Below are 19228 nucleotides of genomic sequence, written 5' to 3' on the forward strand. Positions count from 1 at the left end.
AGACAGATAGACAGACAGACAGACAGACAGACACCATGAAAATATTTTGTATTTAAGTCATTTATGACACAAACAACTCATTTTGAGTGAAATTAAAAAAAAATTGCCGTTCTTAATAGCCTACCATACCTATTGGTATGGTCGGCTAAAAATACGCAGTAGTTCTTTGTCCACGGAATATTGGGACATCCTGTATGAAATGATACATTAGAACTAAATACTTCTATCTAGCAAACTTCGGACAGTATACTTTGACTATACATACCCAAAAACACATACCACATTTATTAAATTATCCAACAAAAATAATATTTATCCTGATGCGTTCTAATATTTAAACAAAAGCGTCCCCACTCATCTCCCAAGTAAGTCACTTAAAACAACTTAAAAAATCCACAGAGTCTTCAGTTAATCGCAACATCTCATCTCTATACCGCGCTCGTATTTTCGTGAGTCCCGCGACGTCTTGACGAGCTTGTTCGTAACCGCCAAAAAAATTGACGATAACATCGATACCTCCAACTATTCGATAACTAGTCTCCACGCGAGAGTGTACTATCGTCGATCCATTATTGATTATTGATTCAAATTCGGGAAGTGACAGATTCGAAAAACCGAAATACGTTTTTAATTAAGTTTTTTTTCAGTATGTGTTGTTAATTCAAAAAAAACCTTGTTTCAATTCCGCGTAGCTTTGTGTTTTTTCAGCGTGGTCATGTGTAACCGGTAGCGGTAGAATTTTCATAGATTCTCAGTAGGAATATGGAGTAGTGCTTTTAAATGATTGAAATAACGATTAATAGATACAGTGCGAGTGGTAGCTGTTCGTAGATACCGAGTGTTCTTTCATCTAGAAACGAGACATGAACGAAATTCAAACGGACAATGAGGAGGAAAATGATACATCGCACGATAGGCTTCTTCGTAAGTTATATTTTTTTGGATTTTTTTCACAAAAAGCTAGTTTTAACAAAATTTTCTGTCATCGTTTTTAAATTAGTACGTATATAAGTTTTCATATTGGTTTAATCAAATATCTAGTAGAATATATGACATAAAATTACTATTTCACTACAGTAGAACTTCGATTCCAACTAAAACTTCCTTTTTTTCTTCTAAAGTGTGCTTATTATACTACATGCATCCATAACTCAGTTAGTTACTACTTACTACAATATCCGTTTTAAGTAATACACATTAAATACTTACATAAAAATGTCAGCAAATGTGAAATTAATATTAAATTTGGATGGAATTGACTGATTTGAATTAATTGTTTTTTAAAAAAATGAATCGATTTTTAACTCCTTTCAAAAGCAAACAATCTTGCGTAGAAACATCGATTTCTTCTACCCAGTTTCATTTTTAACACAACATTGTTATCCTCTGTTTCACTTAAGTTGTCATTTGTTTCCTTTGTTTCCAATGCCTAGTATTTTCTCTTCAATTTGTCTCGGCCTACTCTTCAGTCAAATCAGAGACAAATTCTTTTTCTCCTTAAGTTAATTTACATTTTTCTATTTTGTACATGGTTTGATTGTTTTTTTATTTGTTCTTGGTAGATATGAATTTTTTTGTTTTTGGTATGTCTGATTTTTTAATATCTCAAATATTAAATTTCGGAACAGCAAAAAATGGAATATGTGACCTATGAAACAGAAATTTTACGTATCCTTTCTTTCTTGTCAATACAATCCAATCTTGCGTTTCTTCAACAAGAATCGTTTAATTGGCTCTATTTTTTAGCAACTAACCGTTCACCGTCCCAGAAAAATGGGGATTTTCATTCATTGCCTTTGAATTTTGTTGGCATCCGAAATAAAGAGGTAAAAATGTCAAAATTGTCCGGTTGGTGTCTGAATTAGTGAAGTTCTACTGTACTTTCAAATAATTTTAAAAACATCTTCTTGTCAAAAAGTCTTATTTTTCTTCGAATATTTGAAAAACTTGTATTTTCTTATATATTAATGAATCAATTGAAATTCTTGAGAACTGAATGCTGGTTTGTCTTCCTGTGTTTTTGTGTAATTCTCAGACAGAATATAATCGAATAATATAATAAATATTGACGTTTTTAGAACCCTTTTTGGATCATTTGTCTATCTGTCTGTCCAGACCCTTTATCTCAGGAATGTCTTGAGGTATCAAATTGATATTAAAATCATATACTCAGATATACAGTCCTTTAAGGCTGGAGAAAAATCAAACTTCTAAGTTAACGTAAAAAAAAAAGATATGGCTGTTTATGGGAATAGCTCAAGGGAATCAAAATTTATAGGGTATTTTCCGTTGAACTTGATTCCTTATACTACAAGTATAAGGAAACCAAGTATAAGGAAAAATATGAAAACTATACATTTGTAAGTATATATACTTACAAATGTCATATACATACTCCCAATTCCTCAAGAAACTTAAAAATATCTTTTGATTTACGCTGATTTTTTTAAATAAATTGAACAAAGATGCATGCCCAATTTTCTATACATGTTTAAGTTAAACAGTTTTAATTGAAGTTGTACCCTTGTTATTTCTAAAAAATACCTTAAATATTATCAATAAAAATAATCAAAAAAAAAAATGTTAAGTAGTTCAAAGGTTAGCTAAAATATTTACGCAAAAATCAAAAACACTACAAAAAATTCATTTGTGAACAAAATGTCTCAATCTATGTATTCTATTTTATCTTTACAAGTATGTATTAAGACTTCGATACTATAAATAGACTTGTTTTCTTATCTTGATTATACAATAAATATAAAAACAACACCGCGATATATGGCGTGGTTGACTGGAATATTTGGCGTACTTCATTAAAAAAAAATTGTAAAAGTCTCAACCAATTAACCTAGTGGGTTAATTGAGACTTCACGAATAACGTGAAGATATATATGTATTTAGGTTCAAAATAAAATATTTTGTATGAAGTAACTAAAAGGAGTTGATCTAGTTTTACAAAATTTTTCGATTCTCAAAAAAACGGCATTCAAAAAATAACCGAAAATGCAATTTAAGCTGTTAATCGGGTTATCGGGGAAACGTGAAATAGTTTAATAAATCAGTCAGATATCAGATGAACAAACAGGCTTTATCCCCGGAAAAAGCACTAGAGAACAGATCCTAAATCTTCAACAGATCATAGAAAAAAAACAGAGAATACAACATCGAGATGTACCTGTGCTTCGTGGACTACTCCAAGGCGTTTGATAAGGTAAAATGGAATAAACTCTGGACTATTTTACTAGAAATGGGCACTCCACCTCACCTCATTTAGTTGGTCAAACAGCTCTATGAGAACAATAATGCTGAAATCAGAGCTAATAACACATTATCGAGTGGTTTCAGGAGTAACGCAGGTGTGAGACAGGGACGTATACTCTCGCCAATCATGTTTAATATCTATACTGAATATATCATGCATCGAGTAATAGAAGAATGGAACGGTAGAATATCCATGGGAGGCAGGAAGATAAATAACCTGAGATACGCGGATGATACCGTGATTATAGCCGCCAGGAAAGAAGAGTTGTAGGAAGCCATGGCTGCACTGTGCTGTGTATTAGTGAAGAATATGGCTTGGAACTAAACAAACGGAAAACCAAGACGATGATTGTTGACCGCCTCCGCAACAACCAACCTGATGGCCGAACCGTGGCCTGGATACGAGGTTGTGAGCCAGTTCAACTATTTAGGTTCCATAATAGCAAACTCTGGAGGTGAGGCTGAAATCAGGCGCAGAGTGGTAATGGCAAGGAATGCAACAACAAAGCTGACTAAGATATGGAAGACTTCAGCAATCACCCGAAAAATTAAATTGCGCATTGCGAACTCCCTCATTTTCCCCATAGCTATGTATGGCTCTGAAACATGGACACTAAAGGAAAGTGATAAGCCAAGAATAAACGCCTTGGAGATGTGGGTATATCGACGGCTGCTGCGAATACTATGGACGGCTCATCGAACAAACATCCCCATTATCGAAGAACTAAAAATTGAGACACGTCTGGTTACCAAATTAAATCAGTCAATTCTCCGATATTTTGGCCATATTGCCAGGAGTGGTACCTCAATTGTGAGAGTGATGGTGGAGGGGAATGTAGAGGGAAGACGATCACATGGAAGGTCACCTCAGAGGTGGGTAGACCAAGTCAAAACCCTAGTGGTGTTCTAAGGTAAACCCTAGTGGTGTAACCCTAAGGACTGAAGAAAGAGAGAGAGAAATATCAAATATTGTTTTAATATTCTTATTATCGAATTTATTAGTATTAATTATTGACAAGTTTTATGTCAATATTTGTTTAGTGACGTCTGGAGATTGATCTCGCCAAAATTATCATCGATTGACATTCCTGGGCCGTCTTTGGAGCCATCTTTTTTTTAGCTTCTTTACTTTAGTTTTAATCACCTACTGATGATGCTAACATGGTTAGCGAAACGCGCGTCCAGTGTAAAAATAAAAGTGATTTGATGTATTGTGGTGATTTAGTGTTTCATTTTGCTGTTAATACCAAAGGTTTCAACCCGCAACTGTAATAATGATGAAGTAAAAAATAAAATATTGTACCATGGATGGGGGTTTACGATAATGCCCATCGTGTGATAAATGCCTCTTGGGATTTCTTATCGCTTTCCGAGCAATATCGTTTTACTAATGCCCATGAGTTAAATAACTTCCTTATTATTTATTAAGAAATACATTTGTTTTAGCGTTATTTTAATTGAACAATTATATAATTAATTATTTATTTCATAAAAATTGTAATATGTATTTCTTTTAACCTTCCGTTGTACGGAACACAATAAGAAATTGCATTTGCATTACTGCTCATTTACCGTAAAACTATTAAGTCCATATTTATTATACTCATTAGACGAAGAATGCGCATAAACATAATCTTAATATGCATGAGCATCTCATAAATTCACTACTTAAGGGGAAAATACATAATATGCATGTGATCTCGTGGGTGATACTTGTCCAATATATTATCACATTCTGAAAGCAAAACAAATATGTAAAGAAGAATGGAATTTTTAACCCTTATGCAAATCTGTGGCAACAAAATATTGCGAATAATATATGCCAATTTCGTTTACTTATTGGTTTCTATACAAGCTTGGTGCATTCTCAGCCGGTGCTGCTACCATCGGAGAATATCAAATACAAATTTAGTACTGTAGAGTGCTGGTACTGGTAATATATGACATTAGTATATGGCGGAGTGCTCCACCTCCATTATAAAAAAATGCCAGAAGAGAGAAAGTGGAACACGAAAAGTACCTGCAAGCTAATAGAGCTTATAGAGCGCATTTATTATGATGGGAGGGTAAAACCAAGGGACTACAAAAATTGTTACAAGAGAGCATTAGAGAATATTTGTTTATCATTAAATATAAACTCGGTTTATGATACTAAGAAGATAAATAAGAAATATTAATAGCTATATAGTGTACAAGAGAAATAAAAACAAAAACATTTGGGGTTTCTTTCTGCAACATGGGATGGCGAGCAGGGCCGGCGGAAAGGCCGGGCGGCTGCCCGGGGCGCCGTATACGAGGGGCGCCACGACGGCAACTAAAATATTTAAAAACGGTAATCTAATCAAACAGTAACGAATTACCAGATCAATAATTAATCGGTACTATCAATTTCCACATTAAAATATTACCAATTACCACACCACATAGGGAAGAATAAATATCTGACTAAACATTATAAACACTACTAGACGTATCCTATTATAGTTTACTGAAATTATGCTCATAAAATTCTTTGCACGAAAGCTTTGGGATAATTTTAATTTCTTCCATTCTATATGTTTTTGGGTGCTCTATACGAAACTGGGATTTGCAAATTCATTTTCGTGGAAAAATCTTAAACAAAATAAAATAAAAAAAATATAAATCTGATTTGTTCGCGGTATTTTACTTATAATTCAAAAGCTATTAAGTTTTTGTAAATTACCTTTCTTTCTATAATTCTTGTTTTTATAAATTTTCTCTAAACAAACTGTTTTGGGTCAAGAGCCAGCAAAATTGACAGTTTTAGACTGACTGCTCAAAATCGCACTTTTTCTACTACCCTTTTATTTGTTATTAATGGCTGATGTACCCTAAAATTATATATCGATATCCTTATTATCCAAAAATAAAGCTTATAAGTTTGCCTCATTAGTTAAATTAATTTATTAACAGTAGTGGGAAAATATATTAATCTTTTGGTGATTTTCATTTTCCCAATTGAATGTGTATAATAATACACAGAAAATTGTAACAGAATCGTAGAATTTTCTCATTAGAGCAAGACAAAGGAGTGCATCTCAATCACTGGCTGAACCTCATTTTAAAGTCCACAAAACTGTATTTGATCATAAACTGATTGTGCACGAAATAAATGATTGTAAAAAAGAAAAGAAAATTTTCTTAAATTCTTATAGAAAAATAATGCAACTGCTTGAAACTAAATACTAATATTCAAAGATTACTTATACCAGAACGAGACTTCCGAAGTTGGAATCATATTTCTCATAATTCTATATACCGGGCGCGTCTCAAAAGTGGCTCACCCCTATAACTTGTTTATTTTTTCAGAAAAAAAACGAAATTTGGTATGTTTGTATACGATATAAATTAGGATTAATTGACGTATTCAATTGTTTTTGGTCACTTCCTGTTTCACCGGAAATTACTACAACTTTTGATTTTTAAATGGCACCCTCGGTATATTTCTACTTTATGACATATGTCATCTTTTGATATTTTCGATTAAAAATACGATTTTGGCATCTTTTAGACCGGCCAGGACAAGACACGAAAAACATTAGACGATCAAATCTATTTTTCCAAGGCTCCTTGTTTAAAAATAAGTGTTTTTAACAGAACCATGGCACTCTAGATTGAAATTTAAAATATAATGTTTTTTGGACGAAAATGTCAAAAGTTGACATATGATATGTTATTCTACTCAGAGTGTCATTTTCTATCAAATAAAGTAGAAATATACGGAGGTGCCATTTAAAAATCAAAAGTTTTAGTTATTTCCGGTGAAACAGGAAGTGGCCAAAAACAACTGAATAGTCAATCAATCCTAATTTATATCATATACTAACATACCAAATCTCGTTTTTTATGTAAAAAAATTAAAAAGTTATAGGGGTGAGTCAATTTCGAGACGCACCCGGTATACAAAAAACAACAAAAGAAGAATTTTGAAGTATCTTTAAGTGAAAATTTATTGTTACGGCAGCATAAAATATGCTTAGTTGTTGTTAAAGGATAGTATTGAAAGAAGAGAAAAAGAGAATTATAATAATATTGGGTGGGGGAGGGGAGGGGGGGGGCGCCAGATAGGGTACTCGCCCGGTCTCAATATTTGCCTTCCGCCGGCCCTGATGGCGAGTCGAAGACAACACTACTGACTGCTAGTAATATATATTTATCTTCTTCCTGGTTGAAAGGCCACATGATTAATAAAACTGATTCGCATATACTGAACTTTCTTGCACTTTTGTCCTAGCGGTATATGTAGATACTTTGTCTTGTCTGAATTTCTCATTTTTGTCGCAGATTTGTCTTGTTTTTGTCTCAAAATCGTGTTCACTTTCTGTCGCCTTGGTCTGGACCCGGCATTAGAAAGTACAATTTGTGAAATTCTAAAAATCAAAATAGAATATATAGAAATACATATAATCGCATGAATATCTGAGATAAAAATTCAACAATTTAAATATGTAGATAATGTAATTTGCTGAACTTTGTGTCTCATGCGACAAGTATTTGACAAGTTGTGAGTAACTGAGTGATGAGTAATACTGTTAGATTTTTACTAACACAGCTACTTATATTGCTTAATTTCTAGTAAAAATAACTGAATCCTCACTCACCACTATGATCCATACAGCTCATCATTTAAAATAAAAAGTTATATATTTTACCTTGTTTCTATACAGGGTGAGTCTTAAATAAGTGCCAATATTTTCAGGGCTGGTAGATCACGATAAAAAACCTATATTTTCTTTTAACGTTTTTTAAGTAAGTCTAAAATAACCGAATTATTTTACTTTGAAAATTTAAAAAAAATAATTTTTTGGTTAAATTTTGAAAACCATCACTCGATTTTTTCCAGATTTTAGTTTTTCTAAATTAAATCTACAACCTACAGGGTGAGTCCTAAAAAATGCAAATATTTTCAGGGCTGGTAAATCTCGATAAAAGAAAGATATTTTCTCTTTACTCTTTTCAAATAAATTCAAAATAACCGATTAATTTTACTTTTTTTTATAAAATTTCCAAAAAAAAGTTTTTTGCAAAAAGTTTGAGAACCACTGGTGTTTCTGGCGTCCAAACATGCCACTCCGAATCATACTTGCACTTATTTAAGACTCACCCTGTATAGTCAGTCCAACGAGTCAGGAAAAAATTCGACAGACAAAAAATAAAAAAAAATTGACAAAAAATACAATTTGCATGTGAATTAAAATGACAGACGCAACTGTCACTGTCAGGAATCCTCCCGCCGGACAGACTATACAAATCAGATGTAAACAGAAAGATGCTAGGTTGCCATTTATTTATTAAAAATGTTTATTAACGAATATCGTATATAGGATAATTATATGTTTAATAATTATTTATCTTCTAACTCATTTACCAAAATTCATGCATATTGTACTGGCACCTAATAACGGATGATCGAAAAAAAAATGGCGTCCAGTTGGCTTGAAAATAACGATCGATAATATTTATCATATAATTTTACATATAAAATGACAGCGATCTTCATTTCATAGCCATCGCTGACGCCGTTTTAATTCGATCATACTGTACTTATATCTTTTTTTTACTTGTAACAATAGGATATCTGTTAGTTTTAGATATTTACAATTCTACTTCATTATTGTATTATACTTACTCCAAAAAAATATTCACAATTAACAATATGTCCATCATAATTGGATACTCGTGTCTACAGACGTAAGAGACTCATAATCTTTTAATAAAATATTAACTTTAATTATTGGGATATTTCTTGGGATCAGGTAGATAATTAACACATATATGTACTGTATAAAAAAATGAAAAAACTATTATTTTTTCGGCAGGTTAATAATTATATATTTTTGCAATATCTACCAACCTGTTTTAGAAAAAATAAAAACAGTTATTATGTTTTTTCGTATCAGATAACATTATATTATTATCTTAAAATATTAATCATGATAAGAGTAATTTAAAAGTTATGAAGTACACTTAATAAATCAAAATGGTGTGAAAACCATTAATAATTTATCTGTGGTATTTTACGAGATATTATAGTGTTTCCTAGAACATAAATCATATGAATCTACAATCATGTATACTTTTAAAATACTTTAAAGCCATCTAAAATTAAATCTTAAAATAATTTGCTTACTGCGGTCATAAAAACTACATAAAATTTTGTATAACCGGAACAAATTGCTTAAAGAGAATAAAATATATCCACTAAAACACGTTTATTTTTGGATAAATATATTAAATAAAATGAGAATTAAGGATAGACATGTATAAAAGATAACCCTATACATTGATTTTTTTTGATACAACATAAATACAGAATGTAGAATGAATAGGAGGTGGGTTAATTACCGCTAACCTTACAGATCTATTGTGTCCCCCTTTCTTGAATTATAACTCACCATACAGTCTCAGGGCTTTGACAAAAGCCAGTATCTGAGACGGCTTTACAGAGATTAATTCTCCACATCTCCGATACCATGCGTACCAAAGTTTAGCACGAATGGTTGTTGTCTAAGCGCACTATTTTTTAATGAAATAGGCGAACTATATCGACAGTTGACAATATTAGTATCTGCACATTTTGAAAATTGCTTACATTTTTAAAAATAATCTAAAATGTCAATATTCCATAGGTATATATGACGTCTAAATTATAAGAAAATGCATTTTCTGATTTCTCTGAGATGGGTAAAAAATGGTATAATACGATTTGATAGACATTTAAATTGTGCATCTGATTTCCTCGAAATATACAGGGTGTTCTATTTAAATTAAACAAGTTATTGCCGTTTAAAGCTAATTATTATTTAAAATAAATTTTTAGTCACTCTGTAGAGGGTAGTATAATTTTTATTATTGCAACATAAAATTTAGTAAATAGAAAAACGTCATTATAATATTTGGTTTTAAAAACCTAAACACGCCTAGAAAAATAAAGCATTAAAATTATTGTTACTGCATTTTCACAAAATCAGTAAATATTTCAAAAACGGCAAGATTAAAGTGCGGTAAACCTTAATCAAATTTACCTTTATTTTAATCGTAGAAACTAAAAATGTAATAATATACAGGGTATTCCAATTAAAAAAATACAACTTTGGTATTTTTTATTTATTTGGGACACTCTTTACCTTTTGAAAATAATTTTAAATTGTAGCTTTAGTAGTCCTCAAACGATCCCATTACTCATAATTCCTAAAAATCTAATCGTGTGACTACAATACTCCACATAATATATTATAATATTGGAATGTGGTGAATAACTCTGTATATATTTTTTATTAGATAATAATAATATATTACACTCATCGAATGGCATATCTCGGTAAATTACACATATGCAATTAAATTAAATACAGTGTTTATCTTTAGAGAAAGTTTAAATGACAATTATAAATTAACACTGATATTATCTAACGTTTAATGAAAGAAAATACAGTATTTGTAATTGCAACATATGTGTGTTTATGGTTATAAAATATTGTTTAGCCATATCTGATATTTATTTAAAAACAACATTATAAATTTGAAATTTTTAATCATCTTTATTTACATATTTTTATCCAATCCGCTGTTTTACACCTCCCATTGGCAAAGTTTCTCCAGTACTGTGTAGTGTAGTATTAGAAAAAGTTATAAAGGATGCAGGAATCAACAGAGAGGGCCTTCTGTAGACAAAAAGACACCAATGCTTAGCCTTTGCAGATGATAGTTATCTTAGCAAAAGATCGGAAAGAGCTGATATCGGTGACCAAAAGACTAGAAGATCAAGCACAAAAAGTAGGCTTAGTGTTTACTGGAAAGAAAACAAAGTTTATGGAGTGGTGAGATAGGGATTTTCAGAAGAGAAGATGTCTACAAATAGATTCTGAAAGAGGGAAACGATACAAGTTTGAGGAAGTAGATACATTCACATATCTACGAGCCGAATTACTAAGGAAACCAAATGTAACTCAAGAAATGATGGCAAGGAATAATGGCAGGAAATAGAAACATCTCTAGAAGTTTAAAAATTAGAATGTACCAAACAATGATACGACCAATAATAGTGCTGTATGCATGCGAAACGTGGACGTTCAATACAACGGAAAGTTCGAGGCTAGAGATTTGGGAAAGAAAAATACTGAGGAACATTTTTGGAGGAAAGAATATAGACAACATATGGACCAGAAGAACAAATCAAGAATTAAAGCAACTATATCGGGCACCGAGTATAACGGGAGTAGCAAGAGCAAAGACTGAGATGGCTGGGACACATTGAAAGACTGGCTGAAGCAAGAATTCCTAGTATGATAATGAAACGTGAAACAGATGGAAAGAGAAGGAGGGGTAGACCGACAACTAAATGAAAAAAAGATGTTGAAGAGGGCTTGAGAAGGATAAGAGTGGATGGGTGGAGAATAAAGGCGAAAGACAAGAACAAATGGAGAAAGATAACCAATCAAGCCATGATCCTTTTAGGCTTTTAGAGCTATTATATATGAATTTAATATATTTTGTCCCATTTTAAAACGCCAAATGTTGCATTTATTTATCTTCCAGAACAAAGTTCCTATCAGCACCGTTAATACATACAGGTTATGTTAGGAACTTTGTTTGTTGCCAGGTTACTATTGTAGTAAATGATCTGTTTGTAAATTGACGGTTGTTATCAATCGCGTTCAGTTTTTTGTCAAAAAACAGCCTTTTCCGCGAATTCGGCACACGTTCGAGTGCGTTTCCATTAAAATGGAGGAAATAGTAAAAAAAATGAAAAAGCACAACAAGTGTTGCTTCCACCTAAAAATGAATCCATTTACCAAAAGGAATATATAAAATACCTTCAGTGACTGAGACAGAAAAATAGTGTAGCAAGGGATGTCGATAAAACTGTTTTCTTCTTTTATTACATGTGACATTAATGATATAAATAAATTATTAGAGATGAGTGTCCATTTTCATTTTATATTTTTACTCAAAATCTCTATTGTTTGGTCTCTATGGTTGTTACCTATAAAAGGTAGAGGAAATTATGGCATCTTAATGCCCGTTAATAATATCCCGAGGGAGGTATATTATAGTTATTTGGTTTCCTTAGATGGTTAGAGAAATCAAGACGATATTTATTAATTCAATAAGAAATAAAATTTGTAGTAAAGTGTTATTTCATACCTATACCTGTTGTTTCTATATAGACAATGTATTTATGTCATTACAAGTATCTAATGACAGTATACTGATACGTCAACAAAACACGAGCTCCAAAAATAGTTATTTTTATGTTCTAATTTGTCCATTTATTCAGTTCATTATAACATTTATGCAAGATTATGTATTCATAAGGAAAATCTATTAGCAAATTGGTTATAATAGTGCAAATTAATTTTAATGTTTTTATTATTATTATCTTGGTCAAAAAACCCACCAAATCATTTATTTATAAAATCATTCATATTACTTTTTCACGATTATTAATATTAAACCTGGTGATGGTGTATTTAGATTTAGACATGGAAACTGGTTGCTATATTCAAATAAAAATCTGCATTAATCCATACAGTATTTTATTCACAGTGAATTCACATTACCAAAATGGGTTACCAAGATGTTCGGTCCAATAATAATTTATATAATATAATAATTAGATTACGTGTACTATAGTTCATATCAAATAAACTTTTAGTCACGTGATTAAGCTTGATCGGCATAGCCTTTCCACTTTTACATATTTTCTTTTAATCAAGATATTTTAGGAAACAAAAATAAATTAATTATAAATATATAGGTAAACAGTTATTTAATGAAATCATTTTTTACAAGACGAGATCTCAGTGCGGAACTCAGAACTCGAATGTCCAGATGTTTTTCTGTGTTACTCTATGGATGTGACAGCTGGACACTGGATTCACAGACCGAAAAGAGAATAGAAGCCTTCGAAATGTATGTGTACAGACGGATGCTGCGAATCTCATGGGTACAAAGGATTACCAACGGTGAAGTCCTCCAGCGCATGCAGAAACAAAAAGAGATACTGAACACCATCAAGGAAAGAAAAATGCAATACCTGGGTTATGCGATGAGAGGTGGTAGATACGAAATACTGCGCCTCATAATAGAGGGCAAAGTACAAGGGAAAAGATCAGTAGCAAGACGCCAGAACTCATGGCTAAAAGATTTAAGGAGATGGTTTGAACGCTCGTCTGCGGAAATCTTCCGGGCTGCAGTTTCCAGAGCCACAATTGCCATTTGGATCGCCAACCTTCGGCAGGAGAGGGCGTGATAAGTAGAAGAAGAAACAGTTATTATTTACACCAATAAAACTCACCTCTTTCCCTTCAAAATATTCTAATATAGTTGCGATGAGTTTTTAACGGCTATTAAGTTATCTTGTTAAAAGAACAATGTTCAACTGCAAGGTCTGCTGATAAAAAAATTTAAGCTTAAAGTATCACAACACGAATTCTTTAAACCATATTTAAACCAAAAACTAGTAATACAAAACAAAAGTGTCAAAACGAATGACAATGTCAGGAAAGAAATATATAAATGTGACAACTTGACATTCTTTACAGTAGAGCTACCACCTGAATCCCCAGTGGGAAATTTAATTTCTGGTAAGTCAGCCCGGCGTCGAATATGTCCATGGTTGGCAACAATGAATTTAAAAATCGCACCCTCGATTACGTAACTAAAAGTTTAATTGGTATCAAGTATATTTTACATTTATTACAATTGGTTTTATCTCATTCTATCTCACTCTTACACACAACAGACTAGCGTTATAAATATAACCACTTTCTTAATTGATAATTTTTAAATAAACTACTTAATTAAAAAACTGTTACTGAAAATGATGATATAAGGGGACCAATGGGATCTAAATTAATACGTACAACTAAATCATAATTAACGACAATTAGAACTTTTTCCTAATTATCATAATTAGTATTTATAATAGCGTGATGGCGTTTAGTTAGCACATACGAGTTCGGCTGTTAAAAATAAAAATTTAAATTAGATGCAACATTGCACCAAACGACATTATACAGAGTGTAAACTTTGCTATGTAAGTTCATTGAAAGAAGCATACAGGCGTTAGAAACAAACATGCTAACACTATGGACTATGAAATAGTGTTTCTACCTTTGTGCTTTCCCCTTATGAATTCTTAATCCAATGTCAACAAGTATACGTAGAGCCAAATTGTCAAGAATAGTTCTCAAGTAAACAAAAGATCTTTTCTTTAAACTGAAGACCTGCATTCTATTTATACCATCCATAATTTACATACCTTTTCAAAAATCAAACTTAATTAAAGAAAAAGAAATTAATAATTACTTGGTGACAGTTACTTAATGAGGAAATACCAAAAGTTAAAATGGATATGAAATATATTACTTTTTTAATAAGATTTATGGTTTGTCGATTTAAATTAAGTCGAGCGCGATGGGGACCAAAAATGGCCGACTTAAATTCCGGTTTAGCAGTGCCGTTCTAATTTTATTCAAAACGTGTAAAAATATGATGTAGGGTAGACGTGGGGTAGACTCAATAATTTGTTGTTTTATTTTAACTTGTCAGTAAATATTGGTAGTTATTAAAATTGTTATAGAAGTATATAATTCTAATAAAAATAGATAAGTTATAATAATTATTTAATATCATAACCATCCGATACGCTACTGAAGCAGTAAGTCAAAATGACGTATCTAAATTCTTTGACATCTAATCTTTGACAAGTAGTAAATAAACCTAGAATGCAAGAAAAAATATGTAATTACTTAATTTTAAGTGAATTTCTGTCATAAATGATGGGTTTACTACACGTATGTATATTAAGTCACCTACTAGTAAAAAATTATTCCATTATTTTTCTCGATTTTCCCGAGATCTACAGCACGCTACACAACCAACTATTTTACTGTCTTTTTCGATAAATCGCAATAGTGTCACTGTTAAATTTAAGTTATGCCACACACACACAATTTCCTGCTAGATTTACTACCTCTAAAAACTAACAGCTGTAGAATAAATAATAAATAACATAAAATGAATTCAGTAAAGACAGACAAATCCACACAATTTCTAATCTAACAGCTGTAGAATAAATAATAAATAACATAAAATGAATTCAGTAAAGACAGACAAATCCACACAATTTCGAATCATTCAAATGTGTCAAATGAATCGTCAAATAGAACTGTCAAGGATCCCCACCCTAGGGCCCTTAAAATACTTTACTTTACAACGCCCTGTAATTTGGTGTTTACGCCGTAAAAAATCTTTATTTACTTATATTTTTACTTAAATAAGTGCATAATTAAACGTTTCCTGCTGTGACCGGTCAAAACGACAAAAACGCAACGTTTATCGCTTGCTTTTAATTATTTCTAATTGGGCAAAATAAAATGTGTTTCCTTATTATATGAATTTTGCGTTGCATTAGTTGTATCACGTGTCGAAATTTTAAAAGATGTAATTCTGCATCATTTTAGTTGGTAAAGTCATTCACAACCATGCCAATGTACCCAACAAGACAAAGACGAAGACCAAGATTCTCTTGGTGTTGATCTTGTTCTTGCAGTCTAATAGTTGTTTTGGACTTAGGGTACGTCCATAGTGCACTGGCTTCCCGCTTCTAGCCTTATCGCGACAAACGGTGAAACATAGAGGAACTGTACCGCGTGTGGCCATAGTGCACCAGTCATCAGCTTCAACCCGCTTACACTGCTTTTGCCGGCTTTTACCGGAATTAATTTTATTGTTTCTTTTTGTTGTTTGTCCGTTTAACACCCGCTCAAGGGTTTTATCACCGCTAAACTTCTTTTGAAACCAATTCAACTCCCTCACAATGTGATGATTATCGGATGATAAGTCTTATGTCCCATGTCCTCAAAATCTTTCTTAGAATCATCCACACGCGAATCTACAAGAAGTGCGAAAATCAGATGGACAACACCCAGTTTGGTTTCAGAAATGGACTCTGAACGCGTGAAGCACTCTTCTCCCTAAATGTAATGACACAGAGGTGTAGAGACATGAATGTGAATTTATTTGCATGCTTCATAGACTATCGTAAGACGAACAAGATCTACATTTCATATCAGAACTTTATTGGCATCAAACGGCGGTATTTGAGATGAAGCAGTCAACATCGGAAGATATAGAAATCAGACGGGGTGTTTGGCAGGGTTGCGTCTTGTCTCCGCTCCTGTTTAACCTGTACTCGGAGACTATATCTAGAGAAGCACTGGATCGAATCCAGGGCGGAATCAAGTTCAATGGAATCCCAATAAACAATATCAGATATGCCGATGATACGGTTATAATAGCCAACGATATACAAGAATTGCAAAGCATTATAGATTCCGTAGTCCACTATAGTGAGATTTTTGGTCAGCATCTCAATGTCTCCAAGACCAAACTATTGGTCTTTTCTAAGACTCCAATAAATGCACACCTGCGTGTCAAGGGACAAACAATCGAACAAGTGACCTCAATAAACTATTTAGGAGCTAACATCAATAGTCAGTGCGACCCGAAAAGAGAAATATTTTCAAGAATTGAGCAAGCGAGAAAAATCTACGTGAGAATGAAATAATTTTTTACAAAACGAGACCTCAGTGCGGAACTCAGAACTCGAATGGCCAGATGCTACGTCTTCTCTGTGTCACTCTGCGGATGTCAGAGCTGGACACTGGATTCACAGACCGAAAAGAGAATAGAAGCCTTCGAAATGTATGTGTACAGACGGATGCTACGAATCTCATGGGTACAAAGGATCACCAACGACGAAGTACTCCAGCGCATGCAGAAACAAAAAGAGATACTGAACACCATCAAGGAAAGAAAAATGCAATACCTGGGTCATGTGATGAGAGGTGGTAGATACGAAATACTGCGCCTCATAACAGAGGGCAAAGTGCAAGGGAAAAGATCAGTAGGAAGACGCCAGAACTCATGGCTAAAAGATTTAATACCCCCCTGCTCACCCAAACTTAATCTACCTTGCTCGGTTCATTTCTAAAATTACAATAAAGGTTATGCTTTAACACAATTCAAGCTATTTACTTACAAAATTATTAAAAATTAATCAATTTTAATCATAACCATCTTATGTACATCTGTATATTTTGAAAATTTAATTTTGGATCGTAACAAGATCTTAGATTATGACAGGTTTTTTTATTGGTGTTTATTAAAAACACGCACTACTGGCGAAAAAAGATGGCCGAACAACTCTGGCAATTACTCATCCGCGTTTCTCATCTGGATGGAGCATCAGACTTAATTTGATTAGAGCCCTTCTATTTTGTTAAGTGTCACGAGGTTAAAGACCGATTAGAGTATTTAGATTTATTACTTAGACAGTAGAGAATATCGAAATATTTTTCTTAAATAAGAGTGTTAACATCTAAATATTCTTAGATCTTTCTAAAATGAAATGCTAGAAAGTCGACGGATTTTAGGTCTTAATTAGTGGTTAATAAGTTGTAGACAGGTAAAAAAAGACAAAATTTTCTTCGCTTTAATAAAGATCACAGAATGTGTCAATATTATTCTTCAAAAATGTGTCGCCTTTTTTTTGGCTCTCTCCTTCGTCCATTATTGGTTAGCTCAAAATCTGGTTACTTTGCTAATGAAACGCTACTGGTTTAGAAGAAAAAAATTAATTTATACATGCCTTCTTAAAAACTAAATCTACGACGTACAGAATTTTATTAGTACTACATATACAGGGTGGTCCGAACTGTATTCCGGAAACTTCGGCAACATGTTCTTTAGATAAAAATAAGTAAAAAAGTTCGTATACATGTATGTCTTAAAATGCTTACTTTCAGAGATACAGGGTTCAGAAGTTTCATTTTTATTTCAATTTTTTCTAAATAATTTCTGAAGTAACGTCAATATTTCGATGAAAATTGGTGACTGGGAGTTTTTTGACATGAGAAATTTGATTTTGGTGTCAGTATGACTCCTACTAGTAGAGGGCGCCACCTACATGTGTTTTAACTGTTTTGAAGAGTAATAACTTTTTGTCCGTACCTGTATAAAACTACCGAGCAAAAATATATACATCTCTGTGACTTTTTACGTAAAAAATATCTCTTTGTAAAAATCACTACGAGCAACCGTTCTCAAGATATTTAGAATAGAAATAGTCAATACATGCCATTATTGACGAAAAATAAACACTTTGAGTAGATAGTTATTTTACTGAAACAATAAATTTGGTAAATTTTTATTTTTTTAAATTAATCATAAATTTTTCTGCAAAAAAATCATGATAACACAGTTCCTGTTGAGCTTTTGACACAAAAATATTTCAAATTTATGATTTCAGTCTAATAACTATTTAGTCAACATGTGTAATTTATGTCAATGATGACATTTATTGATAATTTCGATTCCAAATATCTCAAGAACCATTACTCGTAGGGATTTTTACCAAGGGATCTTTTTTACGTAAAAAACATCGTATATGTATATTTTTTAGGCAGTAGTTTTAGACAGGTACGGACGAAAAATTATTACTCTTCAAACCAGTTAAAAAATATGTAGGTGGCGCCTTCTACAAGTAGGAGTCATATTGACATCAAAATCAAATTTCTCATATAAAAAAACTCCCAGACACCAATTTTCATCCAAATATTGACGTTACTTCAGAAACTATTTAAAAAAAATTGAAATAAAAATGGAACTTCTACACCCTGTATCTCTGAAACTAAGCCATTTTAGGACTTACATTTATACTTATTTTTTTTTTACTTTTTCACTTATTTTTATCTGCAGAATATGTTGCCGAATTTTCCGGAATACAGTTGGGGCCACCGTGTATATTGAAATTCAAATATTAAAATAATAATAAATACATTTACAATACATTAAACCTAGCCACATAAGTTGATTTATTCCTAGTAATGTACTCTAAAACCACTCGTTATGTCGTCAAGAGCTTGATGTAGATAAA

The 19228-nt window shown here is 32.2% G+C and overlaps 1 protein-coding gene across 1 annotated transcript in view; it reads left to right on the plus strand.

Moving 5' to 3' along the window:
• The first annotated feature begins 402 nt into the window (after nt 1-402).
• The window catches only part of LOC115882226 (organic cation transporter protein-like), a 33250-nt gene continuing 14424 nt past the window's right edge, over nt 403-19228 (plus strand). The window contains exon 1 of the mRNA XM_030900142.1: nt 403-924. Coding sequence (XP_030756002.1) covers nt 864-924 — 61 coding nt within the window. The 5' untranslated portion in view covers nt 403-863. The remainder of the gene's footprint in view (nt 925-19228) is intronic.

Source organism: Sitophilus oryzae, unplaced genomic scaffold (assembly GCF_002938485.1).
Source record: "Sitophilus oryzae breed Bouriz unplaced genomic scaffold, Soryzae_2.0 scaffold_177_pilon_pilon, whole genome shotgun sequence".
In the NCBI taxonomy this organism is placed as follows: domain Eukaryota; kingdom Metazoa; phylum Arthropoda; class Insecta; order Coleoptera; family Curculionidae; genus Sitophilus; species Sitophilus oryzae.